At 39.7% G+C, this 17,364-nt stretch overlaps 3 protein-coding genes across 3 annotated transcripts in view; 2 read left to right on the top strand and 1 right to left on the bottom strand.

Annotated features, from left to right (window-relative positions):
- The window catches only part of galt (galactose-1-phosphate uridylyltransferase), a 31,614-nt gene extending 27,679 nt beyond the window's left edge, over window positions 1-3,935 (bottom strand). Inside the window, exons 1-4 of the mRNA XM_053340192.1 lie at window positions 3,796-3,935; window positions 2,761-2,930; window positions 2,263-2,338; window positions 1,809-1,857 (exon numbers count right to left, since the gene is read on the bottom strand). Coding sequence (XP_053196167.1) covers window positions 1,809-1,857; window positions 2,263-2,338; window positions 2,761-2,930; window positions 3,796-3,832 — 332 coding nt within the window. The 5' untranslated portion in view covers window positions 3,833-3,935. The remainder of the gene's footprint in view (window positions 1-1,808; window positions 1,858-2,262; window positions 2,339-2,760; window positions 2,931-3,795) is intronic.
- A 372-nt stretch (window positions 3,936-4,307) lies between these two features.
- On the top strand, window positions 4,308-7,838 carry sigmar1 (sigma non-opioid intracellular receptor 1). Its single transcript, XM_053340193.1, has 5 exons — window positions 4,308-4,512; window positions 4,685-4,736; window positions 5,428-5,576; window positions 5,765-5,857; window positions 5,981-7,838. The coding sequence occupies exons 1-5, from the start codon at window positions 4,368-4,370 to the stop codon at window positions 6,208-6,210; spliced, it is 669 nt and encodes a 222-aa protein (XP_053196168.1). The 5' UTR covers window positions 4,308-4,367; the 3' UTR covers window positions 6,211-7,838.
- A 2,071-nt stretch (window positions 7,839-9,909) lies between these two features.
- Window positions 9,910-17,154, top strand: katnal2 (katanin p60 subunit A-like 2). Its single transcript, XM_053340237.1, has 16 exons — window positions 9,910-9,963; window positions 11,598-11,668; window positions 11,773-11,939; window positions 12,129-12,165; window positions 12,384-12,474; window positions 12,575-12,673; window positions 12,850-12,897; window positions 13,025-13,102; window positions 13,449-13,547; window positions 14,623-14,686; window positions 14,785-14,903; window positions 15,100-15,191; window positions 15,620-15,730; window positions 15,959-16,121; window positions 16,781-16,883; window positions 17,015-17,154. Exons 1-16 carry the CDS (start codon window positions 9,910-9,912, stop codon window positions 17,152-17,154), a joined length of 1,536 nt encoding a protein of 511 aa, XP_053196212.1.
- The last annotated feature ends 210 nt before the right edge of the window (window positions 17,155-17,364 follow it).

Genomic DNA, 17,364 nt, shown 5'->3' with positions numbered 1-17,364 from the left:
GGATTCAGCATCATTCTCCTGAGATTGCATGTATAACTGAGAAAAGGTGATGCCATAAGTCATTAGGAATTTTCCCAATTCTTCCATCATCCTATCTCTCTTGTCTCCTGAGACCCAAATCTCCAAAATCATACTTCCTACTTTTATTTTGCACTCTAATTGGCTCTCTGAATGTTGCTGCAAGGCAACACGCTCTGGTTCAATTTCCTCTGTCTCAGCCTCAACATTGAGTGGAATGAGCAGATTGGAAACACACTTCAACAAAAACAGTACTTCACAGTAGGTGTTAAAAAAATGCAGCCACTACATCATGAACACAAAAAGACCTGAATCTGCAAGGAAGAGAAAAACACCCGTAAAGTTAATGTCAATACAAAAACATCCTAACAAGTCAATCAGTACTTTTTCTGCTGTTCATTACGATAAGAGTGTGTGCGTGGCGAGTAATAACTGACAGCCTCTGCTTCTGCCAATACATGAGATTTCAACCCCAAGCACAGTGTTTTGATTTAATCTATTATTCAGTTGTTGTGTAACTCTGCTGTCAGGAAGAATCATACAAGTATTCCTGAAATAGCAGGATTGTTCAGGAACATCTTTGAAGTTAGAAAAATTGCCTGAACACCATATACTGCTGATATGATATGAAATGTGAGTAGATTCTGTGTATGAATGCAGTCATGAATCATGACTTATTGATCCATTGTGACGTCAGGGATCAATATAATTACAAAGTTATTTGCAAAGGCTTGGTGCAACTCATCTCTCTGCGGGTGCTGTAATTATGTGTCTGTGTATGGTGCTGTAAGTGAGAAATAAGAAAGGATTAGCTATCCTGTTGGGTAATCTCAAAATCTACCAACTCTGACAAATGCAAACAATCATTTTAATTATCTAGTAATCTGGCAATTATTTTCTCTAATCAGTGTGTCTATAAAATGTTAGAAAATAATGAAAAATACCTATTATAATTTCTTAGAGCCCAGCATGATGTCTTCAAATATCCTGTTTGGTCTGATCAACAGTTCAAAACCCAAATATATTCAGTTTACTACAATGTATAACACACATTTCAGAAGCTACAACCAGTAAATGTTTGGCATTTTCCTATTCACTCATCAAAATAGTAGCTGATTCATTTTCTGTCAACTGACTAATCGATTAATCAACTAATCATTGCAGCTCTACTGAAATCTACTTCATTTGAACTCATTCAAGCATCTAGCTCTCAGTGTATAAAATGAAGTGGTGAGGAAACATCCCCATCTGCTGGTTACACAGAGGACACATATCATAATGCAAGCTTGGTGTAGATTTATGATTTTGTTTTGCACACTTTAAGATGTCATGAAAACAGGTGGCATGCAGTGCAGTGATTAAAACACTTAGCTCCATCTAACAGTTGAGTATGATGATGATGATCCAACATAACTGATCTGATTGCACTCATCAGTTTAGATTAAATATGTATTATCACTATTAAAAGCTGATTAAGATGTAATATTAAAAAGGAAATCTATCCTTTAAAGCACAGATTAATTTACGATGTATGTGTTTAATATTTAACTTATTATAACAACTCATGTTTTTGCTTATTGATAAAGGGCCAGAGTAGATACTAATCAAACAGAAATGCTGCTGATTTACATAACGTAAAAGATTTAGAGTAAACTTTCAGACTCAGTCTCTTGGCATGTTTTCAATAAATAACACACTCAGTTTCAATCCAAGTAAATAAGACAGATACAAACACACATTAAACTTTTATATAGTTACTGTCTGACTGCAACATCTAGCTTTGTTCTTACCAGACGCCCCTGGCAGGTTTAGACTGGAACAGTGTATGTTGATCCGAGCCTGAGGAAGACAACAGTAAATGTAAAGTAAAATTTTAATAATGTGCTGCGCTTTCAAACTATTCATTTGTTTTGTAAATGTACACCAGGGTATTCTGACCCATCTCCACCTATCAGCCCTGAATGAATACATTATTGTGCCATGAAATTATAAAAATAAAAGATTGGGGCTCTGAATACATATAAAGACTGCATTTGTATGCTGTGGCTAAATAGCTAAAGAATAATAACATATATTACCCTGTCAAACAAAAAATCTATACAGCTGGAGAATGAAGAGAAAGCACAGTATGCAAAAAACCCAACAATCCTTATACAAACATATTGCAACCAACCGCTTATTTTCTTTAATAACTCCAATGGTTTTTATTATTAACACTTTTACAGCATCAGATATGACACTCACCAGGATCTGGAGCATCTGGCTGAAGAGCAGGGAAGTCATTATCAAAAATAAACGTGCTGTCATAGTTTGGATTCACCTGGACAAACAGAAACAGACAAATAGAGTAGACAAAAGTGGGTGAAAAATTATTAGTTTTTTTCCCCAAATTTACCAAAAATACATTCTGTAATAAAATCCCAAAGTCTGACAATATTTCGATTAATTAAGTTTTTAACGTAATGTTTGGTATCCACAGCATCTACAAATGCATGTGATCACCAGTGGAAATGCTGAGTGGCCAATAGATCATCAGACTGTGGTTGTACTGTGTGTGAACAGGGCACTTTCAGAAAGAGAGCAATAGGACGTGACAGCAGAGAAACCTCTAAACTTCAGAAAGGTTTGGATGTGACATCTGTGACTCCCTTCATATATGCCATAAAGGAAATGTTGCTCCCCTTGTACATAATACAGACCTACTGTATGTATCCATCCATCTACTGTATTACCTGTTCTTACCTCTCCATTTGCACGTGTGTTCCCAGGACAGAGTGGATTGCAGGGGTCGTGTCTGGGTACGTGTTCCTCTGCAGGTTTTTCTACCTGACCAGCCCAGGGTCTCTTCATGCGGTGGGCCGACACCAGGACCCAGCTGTCTTTCAGAGGGTTGTAACGCAGGTGCTGGTGCTCTGAGGGGTACACGAGAGACATGCAGTCAGACAAAACAATAGTATAACACAATGGTTTTCAAAGTGGGAGGCAGGCCAAACAGTGTCAGGGAGAGGCTCAGTGAATGGAGTGAAAAACATTAGATTAGTTATCAAAAGGAGATCACACACAAAGAAACTACTGACATTCTGACGCTGATGATATCTTTAGCTTATAAATATGGATGCCTGTTTTCTAATTTACTCATTGTTATTATAACCCAAACCAGCACAAACCTGCAGCAGAAGCAACAGGAACTAAGTCACAAGACTGTGGAGCAATAAACTCTGTATGAACCATGAATAAAGACTTGACAAGCTTTCTTCCTCAGTACATTATGTCGCTACACAGGGCTGACTGGATTAATATCACTTATATTGTTTTCAGCATACAAATATCAATTACAAGCTCTGTTTACAGGGAGATTCGATATGACCGAACTCCATTGAGAAATGTGCTAATTTTTCGGTTCCTCTACAGAATGAATCAAGTTCACTGTAGAATACATCAAAAAATACATTTTATGAATGGGTATGACCTGTTAATTAAATCGGCATGTAAAAAAAATCAGCAAAGCATCACTTTGGTTTAATAAATGTACTGTTTTAATAATTGGTTGACATTCTTTGTGATGCGTTAAAATGTAAAACAGCAGGTTTAAAAGCTGATATTGCTCTGCAGTATATCCATAAGGAGTCCAATAATGTGTCTCATGTATCTGTTAACATTCTGGTATTGTGGATTTTGGCGTTAAGCAAGATAACATTGAGATTAAATGATCAGATTTTAAACGGAGTCTGGGTTTACTTTCTCCTACAGCTACATCTCCTGGATAAAGCTCCGTACCTTTTGGGTCAAAGCTGACTTCTTCTTTCACACTCATGGCCTTCAGCGCTGTTTTCCACCTCCGTGGTGTTAATATATCGAATTATTAACTCTTTCTGAACTTTGGTTGACAGCTAGCTCATTCTACTTCGACCACAACACTCCGCGGCCTACTTCCTGTTGTTGACCGGCGAAACACAGCCGTGCTCTTGTGACATATCAGCACGTGTGTATGGACAACAGTAAAAAACCCAAAATGAAGGCAGGAATAACCAATAATAATTTCAAAACATTTACCAACTAAGTGCATCTTATTACAGTGTGTATATCTATGTGGGGGGAAACCACAATACTGTACATAAAAAATAATCTTAAAACTCTTTAAATGGGGGGTTTTATAACATGCTGGCAACCACGGGAGTTGCTGTTGCCTACGCGACCAACTCAGCCCATGATTGGTCGAGCGAGTATATCCCGCCCCCACCTGACCAGGAAGAAGCTGTCAGTCTTTTGAAGCAACCTGTCTGCCTCTGTGTACACATGTAGCCTGAGCCCTGTCGCTGTGTGTCTGTCTGTTGGCTTTTGTTTCCATCATGTCTGTAATTAAAACGAGTTTAAGACTGTTCCTGTTCTCCGTAGTCACCGTCCTGTGCGTGCTGTTGCTGCGACAGTGGATGGCCACTAAGCAATACGTTTTCAACAAAGAAGACGTCGCCAAACTGGCCAAACAGTACGCAGGTGAGTTTGGTCATGAGGACTTGGGAGCTCAAAGCAAGTCAAAGAGTAGAGCAACCTGAATTGAACTGGAATGCTGTTTAAAGTATGAATATATGAATGCAGTTAGCTTAAACAGCTACTACTCCCTGCCTTTCATGTTTACTCAACATACTGTTAATGTGTGTATTCTCAGGACAGGACCATGAGCAGGCCTTCTCCAAAGTGGTGGTGGAGCTCAGGAAGAGGTAACAATGTCACTATTTTACACCAGATCATATTAAAACATTGGACATAAGACTGACATGTACACATTTAGGACTCCAACCAGTATTCTGTGTATGTGTGTTATTTGTTTTCACTAACTGGTCTGAGCAACTGCAACCAAGGAATGCAGTTTTTTTTTTTTTTTTTTTTTTTTTTACTTAATAGGTCAATTATCAGATTTCAAACTAACTATTTCAGCACTTGCAGACTGGTTTCAGTCAAGCTCACTCTATGGTAACTTGAGTAGATGTTACATTCCAGTTAAGTGAAGCTGAGAAGGTTAAAAGGCCAGTCCGTGGTCAGCTGAGGTAAAGTAGGGAGGAAAGCTTGCTGTGAGGCAGCAGATTTTATTTATTTGTGTGTTTGCTTTGGCTTAAGTTATTTGTTTAATTTCCAGGAGTTATTTTTTGCCTCTCTTTCATTCATACTTTTGTCAGTAAATATCATGTTTGTGCAACTGACCATTTTGTAACATCACTTTAAAAGGTTTCCAGTGCCAAATAACACCTTCTGCCCTTTATATGTGGTAGTGGCACGACAAAACCTATTTCAGCCAACACACCAACACATGTTTTCAGCGCTACTAGTTAAAAAAAATAGAATTACTATCAGATGATTAGCTGTACTGTGTGTTTAAGAGCCAACTAATATAGTGTAACTAAACTTTAATAGATATCCTGGCCACATCCTGCCAGACGAGGACCTGCAGTGGGTGTTTGTGAACGCTGGTGGATGGATGGGCTCCATGTGTCTCCTCCACGCTTCGCTCACAGAGTACCTGTTGCTGTTTGGTACCGCGGTGGATACAGGAGGACACTCAGGTGAGGAAGGAGGGGGTTAAAAGTCAGTCTTTTTGCAACATGGAAAATACACACTTTCCTCTTTCTGGGGCAAACACATACTTGGGAGCCTTTTTCTTGGAGTTTTTGATGTATTTTTTCTTTGTGACCAAACTATGAAGAAAACCTAATCTAATTTTGACACCATGTTTGCTCTTTGCTTCTGTCAGGTCGCTACTGGGCTGAGATTTCAGACACTATCATCTCTGGCACTTTCAGACAGTGGAAGGAGGGAACAACTAAGAGTGAACTTTACTACCCTGGTAACACCTTACCACATTTTAATTTGCAATATTATGAACTTATATGAACATCTAATGTCATTTTCCTTCATGTGTACGAATCCAGTTAAGTAGTTTCCATGTCTGACTGCTTGTATCCTGCAGGTGACACCATCGTACACAGCGTAGGCGAGGCTACATCTGTCCAGTGGAGCGCCGGGACATGGATGGTGGAGTACGGCCAAGGTTTCATCCCCTCCACCCTGGGCTTCGCTCTGGCAGACACCCTGTTCAGCACCCAGGACTTCCTCACAATGTTCTACACTGTACGAGTTTACGTCAAATGTCTGCTGCTCGAGGCTGGTACACTACTCACAGATGCAGGAGTTTTCTGAGGCACAGCCTGCACAGGGACAGTAACATCAAATGTTTGCCATGTCGTCCGAAGCCCCTTTTTGTCCCCTGATCACTAACATCTAGCATGGGGGGGAATGTCTGTTCAACCATTTTTGCCTGAAGTTGTAGACAATCAAGCATCACTAGAGTTGATTCCATCTACATTCAAGTTTGTGACTCTCCATAAAGGCTATACAAAAAACAAAAAGTTTGACTTCACCCCAACTTGTAACACAAACTGACATCTTGATATCAAACTGCATCAACAATAGTGCAACGGTGAATCTTTTTTTAAACCACTGGAACACACACAGGAACATGTCATTCTGAATCAACCCTTACCCTAGGTCCCTTCTTAGTACCCTTTTACACAATGATCATTCCTCTGAGAGCTCTGCTACTGCCTTCGTAGTCAGTGAGATCTTACTGTAAGTTTACTAATATACAAACTATTGCATATTTTTAAAATCCAGTTTAAATAAATATTCTCAAAGACCATAAAACTACTTTTGCCAAATTTGAGATTCTTCTGTGAATAATACAGATTTGTTTGTAACAAGGTATATACACATATATAATACACTTTTTCAGTAAATGCTGAAGTCCAAATTAGTTGTTGATTATCTTGCATCTCTAGACCAAGGGATCCCTCTTAAACAAATGTACAATGCTTAATTTGGCTTGTAAAACAAACAGCATTTTCTCAGTAGATACCCATCTCATATTTATATGCATGTGGATTCTCAGTGAATGTGGGTCTTGTGTTAATCCAGTTTTCTGAATATCTGACTTCCAAAGATTACGCCTCTGTTGTGTTTTGGCACTCACTCAGAGTTGATCTGTCAATCTAAGAGGTTATTTTGAAGAAAATTGCAAGGATGGTGTGAGGAAGGTCCCATGTTGCCCCAATGAGAGCCGTAGTCAGATGCTCACCAGCTCAGAGACAGCCGTGTTTAAATGATTATAGATTGTGTGTTATTGTGTGTTGACTCCAGAGCTACTGTGCAACAGCAGATTTCAAACAATGATATAGGAGCAATTTTCAGATTTCTCCTTTTTTTTCTCCTCGCAACCCAACTTAATCCTAATACATTATGTAATGTATCTGACATATTTTAGAAAGTTTTATGAGTTGAACTAGACATGTTACAATATATTTTTAATTGTTTAAATAACTACAACTATCAACTTGGCTCTGGAACTTTGCACTAGCCCAACAGGGCAAAAACAACACTATCTGAGGGTCTCATCCTTCACATCTCCATACTGTAGTAAATACTGAGCAGAAGCAGTAGAACGTCAAAGCCTTTTGAAAATATTACACTTTGATTTGTACTCTAAAAGCAAATCACTGTTGCCCCCAGTTTCTACCTTTTCAGATCAAATAAAAGCCTTATTTTTAGATTGATGCTTGAACCCGTCAAGCTTCTGTGGGGGTGAAATCATACTGTAACTACCTAAAACTGGAGTTATTTGGTTGAAATGAAGCAGCATCAGCATCATGTGGTCTCAGGTTGGATGGAAAAACAAATGATACTGTAACTTGAACATTGATGAGTGGATGTGCAATGTACTGTAAGGTAATGATGAAAACTGACAGTGCCAGAAGAAATAAATGTTTTTGGAATAAAAATTGCACACGCCTGTTTCCTTACATACACACTGAATCCAAACTAGACTCAAGTAACACAAAGTTAAAACTCTGCTCATCTTTGAGGTCAACTCCTACTATGGGGCCATTCATTTTTTAATAGTTCACCATAGTGCTATAAATTATGCTGGATTAAGGACGAGTTTATTCTTCACAGAGACCTATAGTCAGAGTGTATATTGCAGTGCAGTGCAGTGCAGTGCAGTGAGCTATTACCCTAGTATGTAATCCATCACAGATGCCTTTGTCCTGCAGAACAAACATAAGGGACGATTTTAGCCGGTAAACAGAAGATGAGTGAATTCACAAAACTATTACCTTACATACTCAGGGGAGTTAATAAATATCGAGATGAGCTCAGGGATTGCGGGTATGTGGCGGATGCGGCATGAACAGATGGTATTATTCAATAAAACAGGCTGGCAGAATAGGGGATAGACACATCAGTCCTCATCTCCGTCTGTAAATGTCAAAAGGATGCAGACAACCTGATTTGTTGTCATCGTATCCATGAGGAAGGTCTGAGTGGTGATGATGATAGAAGTGTGTGTATTTCATGTGGATATGTGTGTGTTTGTGTCTGTGCATAAAGAGTGAGAGTGTCCACATGTGCATGTTATACATTGCACACATACTGTAGTGTAAGTTGTTGTGTGTTTATACATATAGGTCTAGTTTGTGATGGGCCTTCCTCCCTTCCTATCTATCCATCTATGTATGTGTGTTACCATATTATCCCAGATATAGATTTAATGTCAGCCTAACAGAATGGCCTGACCCCACTGCCCTCCTTCTCTTTAAGCCCTTTAAAGGAGATGTATTCAGAATCGAAGACGGGCGACCGGTGCTGAAATACCAGCGTGCTTGGGCAGCGGGCTCACCTTAATGGGATAGACGACAGCTTCTTTGACTAATCGCTTTGCGTCCTCCAGGCCAATGATGTCCTCCCACCGCATGTTGAAATTGTGCAAATAGATGTCATTTAGGAGTCAACACACACAAACACAGAGTTAGCGATCCAAGTAGAAAATATGATAGAGGATATGGATACACACACACATACACACACACACACACACACACACACTCTCTCTCTCTCTCTCTCTCTCTCTCTCTCTCACACACACACGCACACACACACACACACACACACACACACACACACACACACACACACACTCTCTCTCTCTCTCTCTCTCTCTCTCTCTCTCTCTCTCTCTCTCTCTCTCTCTCACACACACGCACACACACACACACACACACACACACACATCCTTGTGCAATTAGGCTTGGATAAAAAGGTATCCTTTACAATAAAACATGAGATAATGGAAACAGATAGAACCCCTGGGTCTTCATTAATACACACCACCAGCCCACTTACATCAAAGCTCTTCCCTGCTCTCCAGTGGAAATATTCTGTATCACATGCGTCACTTGATAATGTGAGTTAAAATACCATTTGCATCTCAATAAGGAGAACATGTGAGCCTTGAATGAGGCTGGGGTTAAATCACAGCAATATTTAAGCAAAAGGAACTAAACTGTGAAATATTATCACTAAATGAGCGCTACATACTGTTATAGTTCTGTAATGTCCTTCCAAATACAACACACCCACTGAAGTTATAGTTATTTCATTGCAGGGTATTAAGAATGTTTAATTACTGGTTTCTTTTTTATTTTTATTTGACAAAAACAAAACATAATAAGTAGATCTGACTTTTTCCAGAGATTTCAACCACATCTCATCTTATGCTCATGTTTCTTTAACTAATAAAGTGTTTTACTTTGTAATTAGGGATTTGAGTTCTATTTTATTTAATTCATTATACCATTTAAGAACATGTAGGCCTACAATGTGAAATTTTTAAAACGCATTTTCTTGAATACATATGGGGCACATACATGTTTTTGTAAGTTTTGCTCTAGTCTGTCATTGTAAGTACGGCAAGCCCCGAGGGGAAAACCCACAAAAAAGACCCCACACCTCGAACTGCAGGCTTCAAGAACAACTGACGAACAGTCTCAAAAATCTCTTTAACTCATGATGGAGCTCTCATATCAGTCTATGAAAGTCGCCCATCAGGCTCGGGAAGCGGTGAGTTAATGAACTGGCTTTGTTTTCTGGTGTGTTCTCTGATTTAATGAATAATTGTTGGCACTGATGCTTGAGAGAGAAACTTCTGCCTGTGCTCATCGTTAATGGCACAATGGGTTACTGCACTAACATTATATGTCTCCTGCATGTAGCTCGGTGTATTTTACGCCACTTTCAAATTAATTGTCACAAATAGTCATTAAGCGCTTTAACGCTAGTAGTCGAGCTCATAGACATATATACATGTCTATGGTCGAGCTAACCAGGCTAGCTTTCCAGAAGTCCAGAGCTACATTTAGTCGGCGTCCACTGGTTGCCTAGATACCAAATCAGCTGGTTGTCATGTATGGTAATTTGTCGCCCTCTTCTGGCTGTCTATATATCTATCTTCTTAGTCCAATGTTTAAATCTGATTTTTAGACCTTTACATAGCCAACAAGAGATGTAATTACTCATCCCTACAAGGCACGTTTGTTTATATGTAGCGCATTTCAATAACAAGGCAATTCAAAGTGCTTTACATAAAACATAAAGTGCAGTGTAAGGTATGAATCAAAAGCCTCAAATTTAATCCAATGAAAGGCAGCAGAAAACAGAATAGTTCTCCATATGTGTGGAGCATTAAAACTGAATGTTGCTACTCCATATTTAGTTTTGACTCTGGGGACAGAAAGCAGACTTGTCCTAAATGATCTGAGAGGTCTGGATGGCTCATAACACAGTATCAGACCAGAAACTCACTCAACTCAAATACAAAAAAAAGTACAAGAAAAAGGCAAATTGATAGGCCTTTTCAACTGGAACATTCTGAATTCATTGAATGAATGAATGTGAATCATTGTCACACTGTCATGGCTTACTGGGACATATTTTCCACATATATTCAAAAGACAGACATTTCTTTATTTAACCAGTGGTGAAAAGTATCCACATTTACTCACATTCAGTACTTAAATATAATTTGGAGGTACTAGTACTTGTACTTGAGTATTTCCATTTACTCCATAGTTCCACTCCACTACATTCCAGGGGGGAATAATAAACTATAACACATTATTAAAGATGACAACTTTTTGGCTTTTGACATCTTACAAAAAGCAGTGTGTAGTTGGGGTCACATTTCAGATGTCTGAGTTGTTAACAGCCCAAGCAAATAGTAATTTTCCCCTTTAAACTTCTCACATGATTTCATTTCAATAATTGTTCAAATGATCCAAAATTTCTAAAATCAAAGATTAGAGGAGAAAGTACAAAAACTGAAAACAGATGTATCAGAACTTTGTTTTTTCTTCTTTCCTCTCCTCATTAATTATCTCACAACCCCCAGGTCGTTAGGTCACCAGGTGACCCTTTGGAGGAGCCTGACCCCTAGGTTGGGAATCACTGGACTAAACTAGCTAACTGAATATAAAGTAGTGTAAACTAGCTCTACCTCCAGCAGCTACAAAAGTAGCATGTTGCTTTAACACTGATTCAGTATGTCATATATAATAATAATCAGTCAGGACCAAACCACTACTTTTACTGTAATACTTTAACTACATTTTTCTATTAATACTTATATTTTTCACACATGACTTTTACTTGTAATTTAATATTTTTACATCAGTACTCAGTTTTTTTGTGGCCAATAGGATGAGCTGAGGACTGAGATGAGGAAGAAGAGCCTTCTCATCCTCATCTACCACCACCTGCTGGGGCAAGGGTCAGTACACGACAGCAGACATGGTTGACCTGGGTTGTGTAACTTCTCTTATCTTTACACTGTATGTGCATGTGTGTGAGTTCACGTGTGTGTCCATCCAACAGCTACGTAGCTGCAGCAGTGGCCTTGGACCAGGAGACTAACGCAGGTGTGAGGAAGTTCGAGGTGTGTGATAACATCGATCTGGAGATGGTGCTGATGGAGTATGAGAGCTATCACTACGTCAAGTTTCAGAAATATCCCAAACTCATCAGGAAAACAGTAGAACCAGGTGTGAGACCACTGATAAACTATTGAGTCAAATAAATAACAGAAATATACCAAACTGTGAGAGCAAGAACACCACACAGAGTTAGATATACTGTATTTGTTGCTAAGTTCTGAATTACTGCAATATATTTATAAAATATTGATAATAGTGTATTTTTTGTTGCATTTGTTGTTGTTTTTCTGTGTCAAGGTGAAAGCAGATCTGCAAAAAATGGTGGAATAAAGAGGTAAGTGTGTCTGTGTGTCTTATTTCATGTTCAGGGCACAGCACTCTACATACATACTCCCACTATGAACCAAAAGAGTAAAAACATGACAATAACAACATGGTAACAAGTAAAGAAGCATTAGAAAGACTTGACAGTGATGTAGAATGCCCAGTGTGATTGTGGGTTAGTTTAAATGTCTCCTGTTGTTCTCTGCTCGGCCGCTTTTTCTCTCCCAGGAGTACCTGTTCAGCTGTGAAGCCTCTTCCCAAAATCAACCCATCACAGAGGCCGAACTCTGGAGGCACAACCAGGAAGACCGCTGCTAACGTACATTCAAATATACCGCATTAAACATAGAACAACCCAAATCAGTATATTACATTTAAAAGCAATTCTTGCAACTTGATGACTGTATTTCATTTCCCAGGAGGATGGCTCTTCTGTTCCTTCAGAGTCATCAGAGTTTGGTCTCAATGTTTCCTCCATCAAGAACGGACCAGCTGGAGAGGCAGTCATGAACAAGAAGGTACTGGGGAAGTTTTTTATTTATTTGTATTTTAAACATTAATCCTCATGCAGAGATATTAGGAATGTGATACATCCAAATGAAAAAGTCTATGATTGTACATTAGTTAATTACAGCTGTTTCATTATGCCTCTGTTTCCCTTGATGTGTAAAAAATGTTTTATTGTCTGTCGCAGGGCCCCATGACTGACGGCAGAGGAGTGGGCAGTGAATCAGACCATATGGTAACGACAGTCAAGCCTCTAAGCAACACTGAGGGAATATAAAACCAACCACTTTGACCAAAGTGTGTAAAACATGCTAAATATTTGAAACCACTACCTACAGTAATGCTTTTATGTTGTGTTGCAGGAAAGGCTGCTGAAGCCTCTTAGTGGCTTTTCTGGAATGAGTGGTGAGATGAAAGAACTGGCTACAATCATCAGCAGGGTACTACACACACACACACACATACACACAAATGCAAACATACTCAAAAATATATGTAGAAGAGCTGATTTTATCTGAACTTGTAGAAACGTGGGCAAATATCCTTTAAGTGATGTATGTGATGATAAATATGTCCACTAGAGAGCAGTGAAGGGCTTAGTTGTGAATGAATTGATCTGTTGTATTAATGAAGGCGCAGGTTCTATCTATATCCCTTATCTGACGTTTCACTCTAAAGGACACCTATTTACGCACTAATCGCACCAGGACACGTGTCTATTTCTGGCTGATAGCTTCCACATGCATCCCTCACTCTCTGTGTTTGTGTATGTGTTCACCCCTAAAGGACATCTATTTGCACAGCCCCAACGTGCGGTGGGAGGACATCATTGGCCTGGAGGACGCAAAGCGATTAGTCAAAGAAGCTGTCGTCTATCCCATTAAGGTGAGCCCGCTGCCCAAGCACGCTGGTATTTCAGCACCGGTCGCCCGTCTTCGATTCTGAATACATCTCCTTTAAAGGGCTTAAAGAGAAGGAGGGCAGTGGGGTCAGGCCATTCTGTTAGGCTGACATTAAATCTATATCTGGGATAATATGGTAACACACATACATAGATGGATAGATAGGCAGGGAGGAAGGAACACACATATTGGGTGCACAAACACATAGGTGTAATGCCATGTAGAATGTATGCACATAACCAGATATACCGTATTTTGCTGATGCATACAGAAATACATGAACAAATAAAAGCTGGCACATACAAAAAACATGAAAAAAGCGTGCACACACACAGAAAACACACACACTTCTATCATCATCACCCAGACCTTTCTCATGGATATGATGACAACAAATCAGGTTGTCTGCATCCTCTTGACATTTACAGACGGAGATGAGGACTGATGTGTCTATCCTCTATTCTGCCGGCCAGTTTTATTGAATAACAACTTTCCTCCACATTCCCACAATCCCCAACTTCTGTCTCCATTATTATTCATTCTCTAGGTTATAAGGTCAGTTTGGTGATTTGCTTCTATTCACCAGCCTAAAATTCAGGCTGATAAATGTTGCGTGGTGTTTGCAGAACTGACTCAGCCACACATCAGGCTCATCAGTGTCCTTAGTGTACAACTCAGCTTCTAATTGGCCTACAGATAATGGAGATACATGTTTTGTAGCAGGAAGTATTATTATATTATTTTTGGATCAAAACTAGATACTTTTGGACCCAGTGTCCTGGGTTAACAAATTACACACATCTCAGAGTGAGTTATCTGTCTTACTCTAGGATACTTTGGCTGGAGACATGGCTTTAGATGGACACACACATTGGCTATTGCTGGGATTGAACCCCTAACATTCACACATCTACACGTGCCATACTTTGTGGTAATAATATCATGTAACACTTTTAAAGTATTCTCATATTGAACTATGATGTGTTTTGTCTCGTTTTTATGTTTCTACCCCCATTTCTTTCCCAATTTTGTCTTCTTTTCTTTTATTCTCTTTACAGTACCCCCAGCTGTTTACAGGCATCCTGTCTCCATGGAAGGGCTTGCTGCTCTATGGCCCCCCAGGTAAGATCTCCAGTGCTGTTAAACCTTTGGCAGGTTTACAAGTCCTATATTTTGCACTATACACTATACCTCATGACCTGTTTCACTCCCATACACAGGTACAGGTAAGACCCTGCTGGCCAAGGCCGTGGCTACAGAATGTAAGACAACCTTCTTTAACATCTCAGCCTCGAGCATCGTCAGCAAGTGGAGAGGAGACTCTGAGAAACTGGTCAGGGTAGGTTATTTTACCATTACTATTTCATATTTTTGGTTTCCGCCCCTCTTGCCATACATTTACATCAAGAGGAACAAAGTTTTGATAATCTGTGAATGCACAACTAGAAGATGTGCACAGACTTAAAAGGGGATACACCTGTACAACATTTGGCACTGTTAGATGTAGTTTGTGCCCTTAAACTATATGTTTGTAGGTCCTGTTTGAGCTGGCCAGGTACCACGCCCCATCTACCATCTTCCTGGATGAGCTGGAGTCAGTGATGGGCCAGAGAGGAATCAGCATGGGGTGAGCTGAACCACAAAGTTTGGCAGATGTGCTGAAAGTTAGGGGTTCAATCCCCGCAATAGCCAATGTGTCTGTCCATCTAAAGCCATGTCTCTGGCCAAAGTGTCCTTGAGTAAGACAGATGACTCACTCTGTGATGTCTGTAATTTGTTAACCCAGGACACTGGGTCCAATCGTATATACAAAAATAATCATGTCTAATAACATGATTAATAATTACTATCCTAGCAAGATCATTTAAATGATTGTTTCAGCTTTAATTAAATTATTGAAAAACCAAAATTAAAAAGATTGACATGGTTTGACTCCCACAGGTTTTTCCTTATATTGAAGTAACTATGTTCTTAGTGTAAGCAGTTTTGAATGTCTCATATGGATGCAGAGGTGATTAGAAAGTTGATGAACAGCAGACAGATGTGTGTTTTCAGAGGAGAGCACGAGGGCAGTCGCAGGATGAAGACAGAGTTGCTGGTCCAGATGGACGGACTGGCGAGATCAGAGGACTTGGTGTTTGTTCTGGCTGCCTCCAATCTGCCATGGTAACATACACACAGACTTCATCATGTTGGTATTGATATTTAGAAGTGGAGATGAACACTAAGCTTTTCTTTAATCCTTTTATTTCTCTTATCCATTGGGTTTGGGTAATTCCTAAAACAACATGAGATGTCAATATCATCTGAACATCTGCAGTGAAACAAATGGAATAAATAACTTTTTTTCCTGAGTCCTAAAAACGTTTGTAATTGTTCCTGCTCCTCTCTTAGGGAACTGGACCATGCCATGCTGAGGAGGTTAGAGAAGAGGATTCTGGTTGGTCTTCCTTCCTCACCAGCTCGCCAAGCCATGATGTCTCATTGGCTGCCTCCTCTTAGCGCCACAGGAGGGGTGGAGCTACGAACTGAGCTGGAATATGAAACTCTGGCAAAGGTGTGTTACCTTTACTTTAAAGGACAGGTTCACAATTTTTCAAGTGTGCCTCAAAGCAATTGTTAGGTGAGCATTTAAAACAAACATTCCTCCTGTTTATACTGGCCATCAGCAGATCCCCTCTAAACCTGCTTACAATGACAAAATCATGTCCTCATATTAGCTTCAAATAATTAGGTGTAAGAGTGTAGAGAGCAGATAAAAGCACTCCTATGATCCCTGCTACCTTACACCAGCAGCCCTGCCTTACACAGGAACTTCACCCTTCAGACCACTACCTATCTTTACTGTCAGTAGCCATCCCCCCAGCAATGAGTACAATATGAGTTGCTTGGCTGGGCTTCTGCCCTGTAATGTCCACCAAGCTCTGCTCTCCAGAGAGCTGAGCGCCCCCTTAAGCTGCTTCTATTCAATCCTACTCGTCCCTAAATTCCCCACATCCCTCACTCACAGCATCACAGTGTTGCTCATGGAAGCCTTTAATTGAGCATTGTCTTCATTATAGTTATTCTGCTCTGGTTTTCAAGTCTTTTTCTATTTTATTTACATAAACATGTTTAATCTAACATGTTATCCCATTTCTCAGTTTTAGTGTTAAGAAAAAATGTGTTTCATCATCCATCATGATGTACTGTCAGTTATGTATTCTCTTGTTTTAGGAGATGGAGGGTTACTCTGGCTCTGACATCAGACTGGTGTGTAAGGAGGCTGCCATGAGACCAGTTCGCAAGATCTTTGATGCTCTGGAGGCACATCAGGATGGTAGGACACGCACACACACACACACTGCTGGTTTGATATATATCCACATGGCAGGATTGACCCCCACAATATCTATGTTTTCTGTCACCCTGAATAAGACACTGCAGCATCACTGTGACTCTCCTCCACAGGAGATACTGACATGCCTGCCATCCAGCTGGAAACCGTGACAACAGCAGACTTCCTGGAAGTCTTAGCACACACGAAACCCTCAGCCCGAAACCTGATGGAGAGATACTCAGCCTGGGAGAGACAGTATGAGTCTGTCTGACAGGGATGTTTCAACATGAGAGACACACTAACACTACAGCATGTCTGGATAAGACATGACATTACTGTATACAAATGAATCTACTGCTGTTACACTTAACAGGAACAAGTAAAAGTTGCAAGAATGTTTATCAACATATTCTATTAGCATGATGGATATTCATTACTTGCATTACTTAGAATCTTTCAAAAAATCATACTTATGTGTGTG

Source organism: Scomber japonicus, chromosome 19 (genome assembly GCF_027409825.1).
Source record: "Scomber japonicus isolate fScoJap1 chromosome 19, fScoJap1.pri, whole genome shotgun sequence".
NCBI lineage: Eukaryota > Metazoa > Chordata > Actinopteri > Scombriformes > Scombridae > Scomber > Scomber japonicus.
This window is presented reverse-complemented; position numbering and strand designations above follow the sequence as displayed.

What these genes read in the sequence shown, in the direction of transcription:
- sigmar1 (XM_053340193.1), top strand. Translation starts at nt 4,368, where the DNA reads ATGTCTGTAATTAAAACGAGTTTAAGACTGTTCCTGTTCTCCGTAGTC. An exon ending in ACTGGCCAAACAGTACGCAG is followed by an intron (nt 4,513 to 4,684) that starts GTGAGTTTGGTC and finishes GTGTATTCTCAG; the next exon opens with GACAGGACCATGAGCAGGCC. An exon ending in GAGTGAACTTTACTACCCTG is followed by an intron (nt 5,858 to 5,980) that starts GTAACACCTTAC and finishes TGTATCCTGCAG; the next exon opens with GTGACACCATCGTACACAGC.
- katnal2 (XM_053340237.1), top strand. Translation starts at nt 9,910, where the DNA reads ATGATGGAGCTCTCATATCAGTCTATGAAAGTCGCCCATCAGGCTCGG. An exon ending in CCAGGAAGACCGCTGCTAAC is followed by an intron (nt 12,475 to 12,574) that starts GTACATTCAAAT and finishes TTCATTTCCCAG; the next exon opens with GAGGATGGCTCTTCTGTTCC. An exon ending in TCTGGAGGCACATCAGGATG is followed by an intron (nt 16,884 to 17,014) that starts GTAGGACACGCA and finishes TCTCCTCCACAG; the next exon opens with GAGATACTGACATGCCTGCC.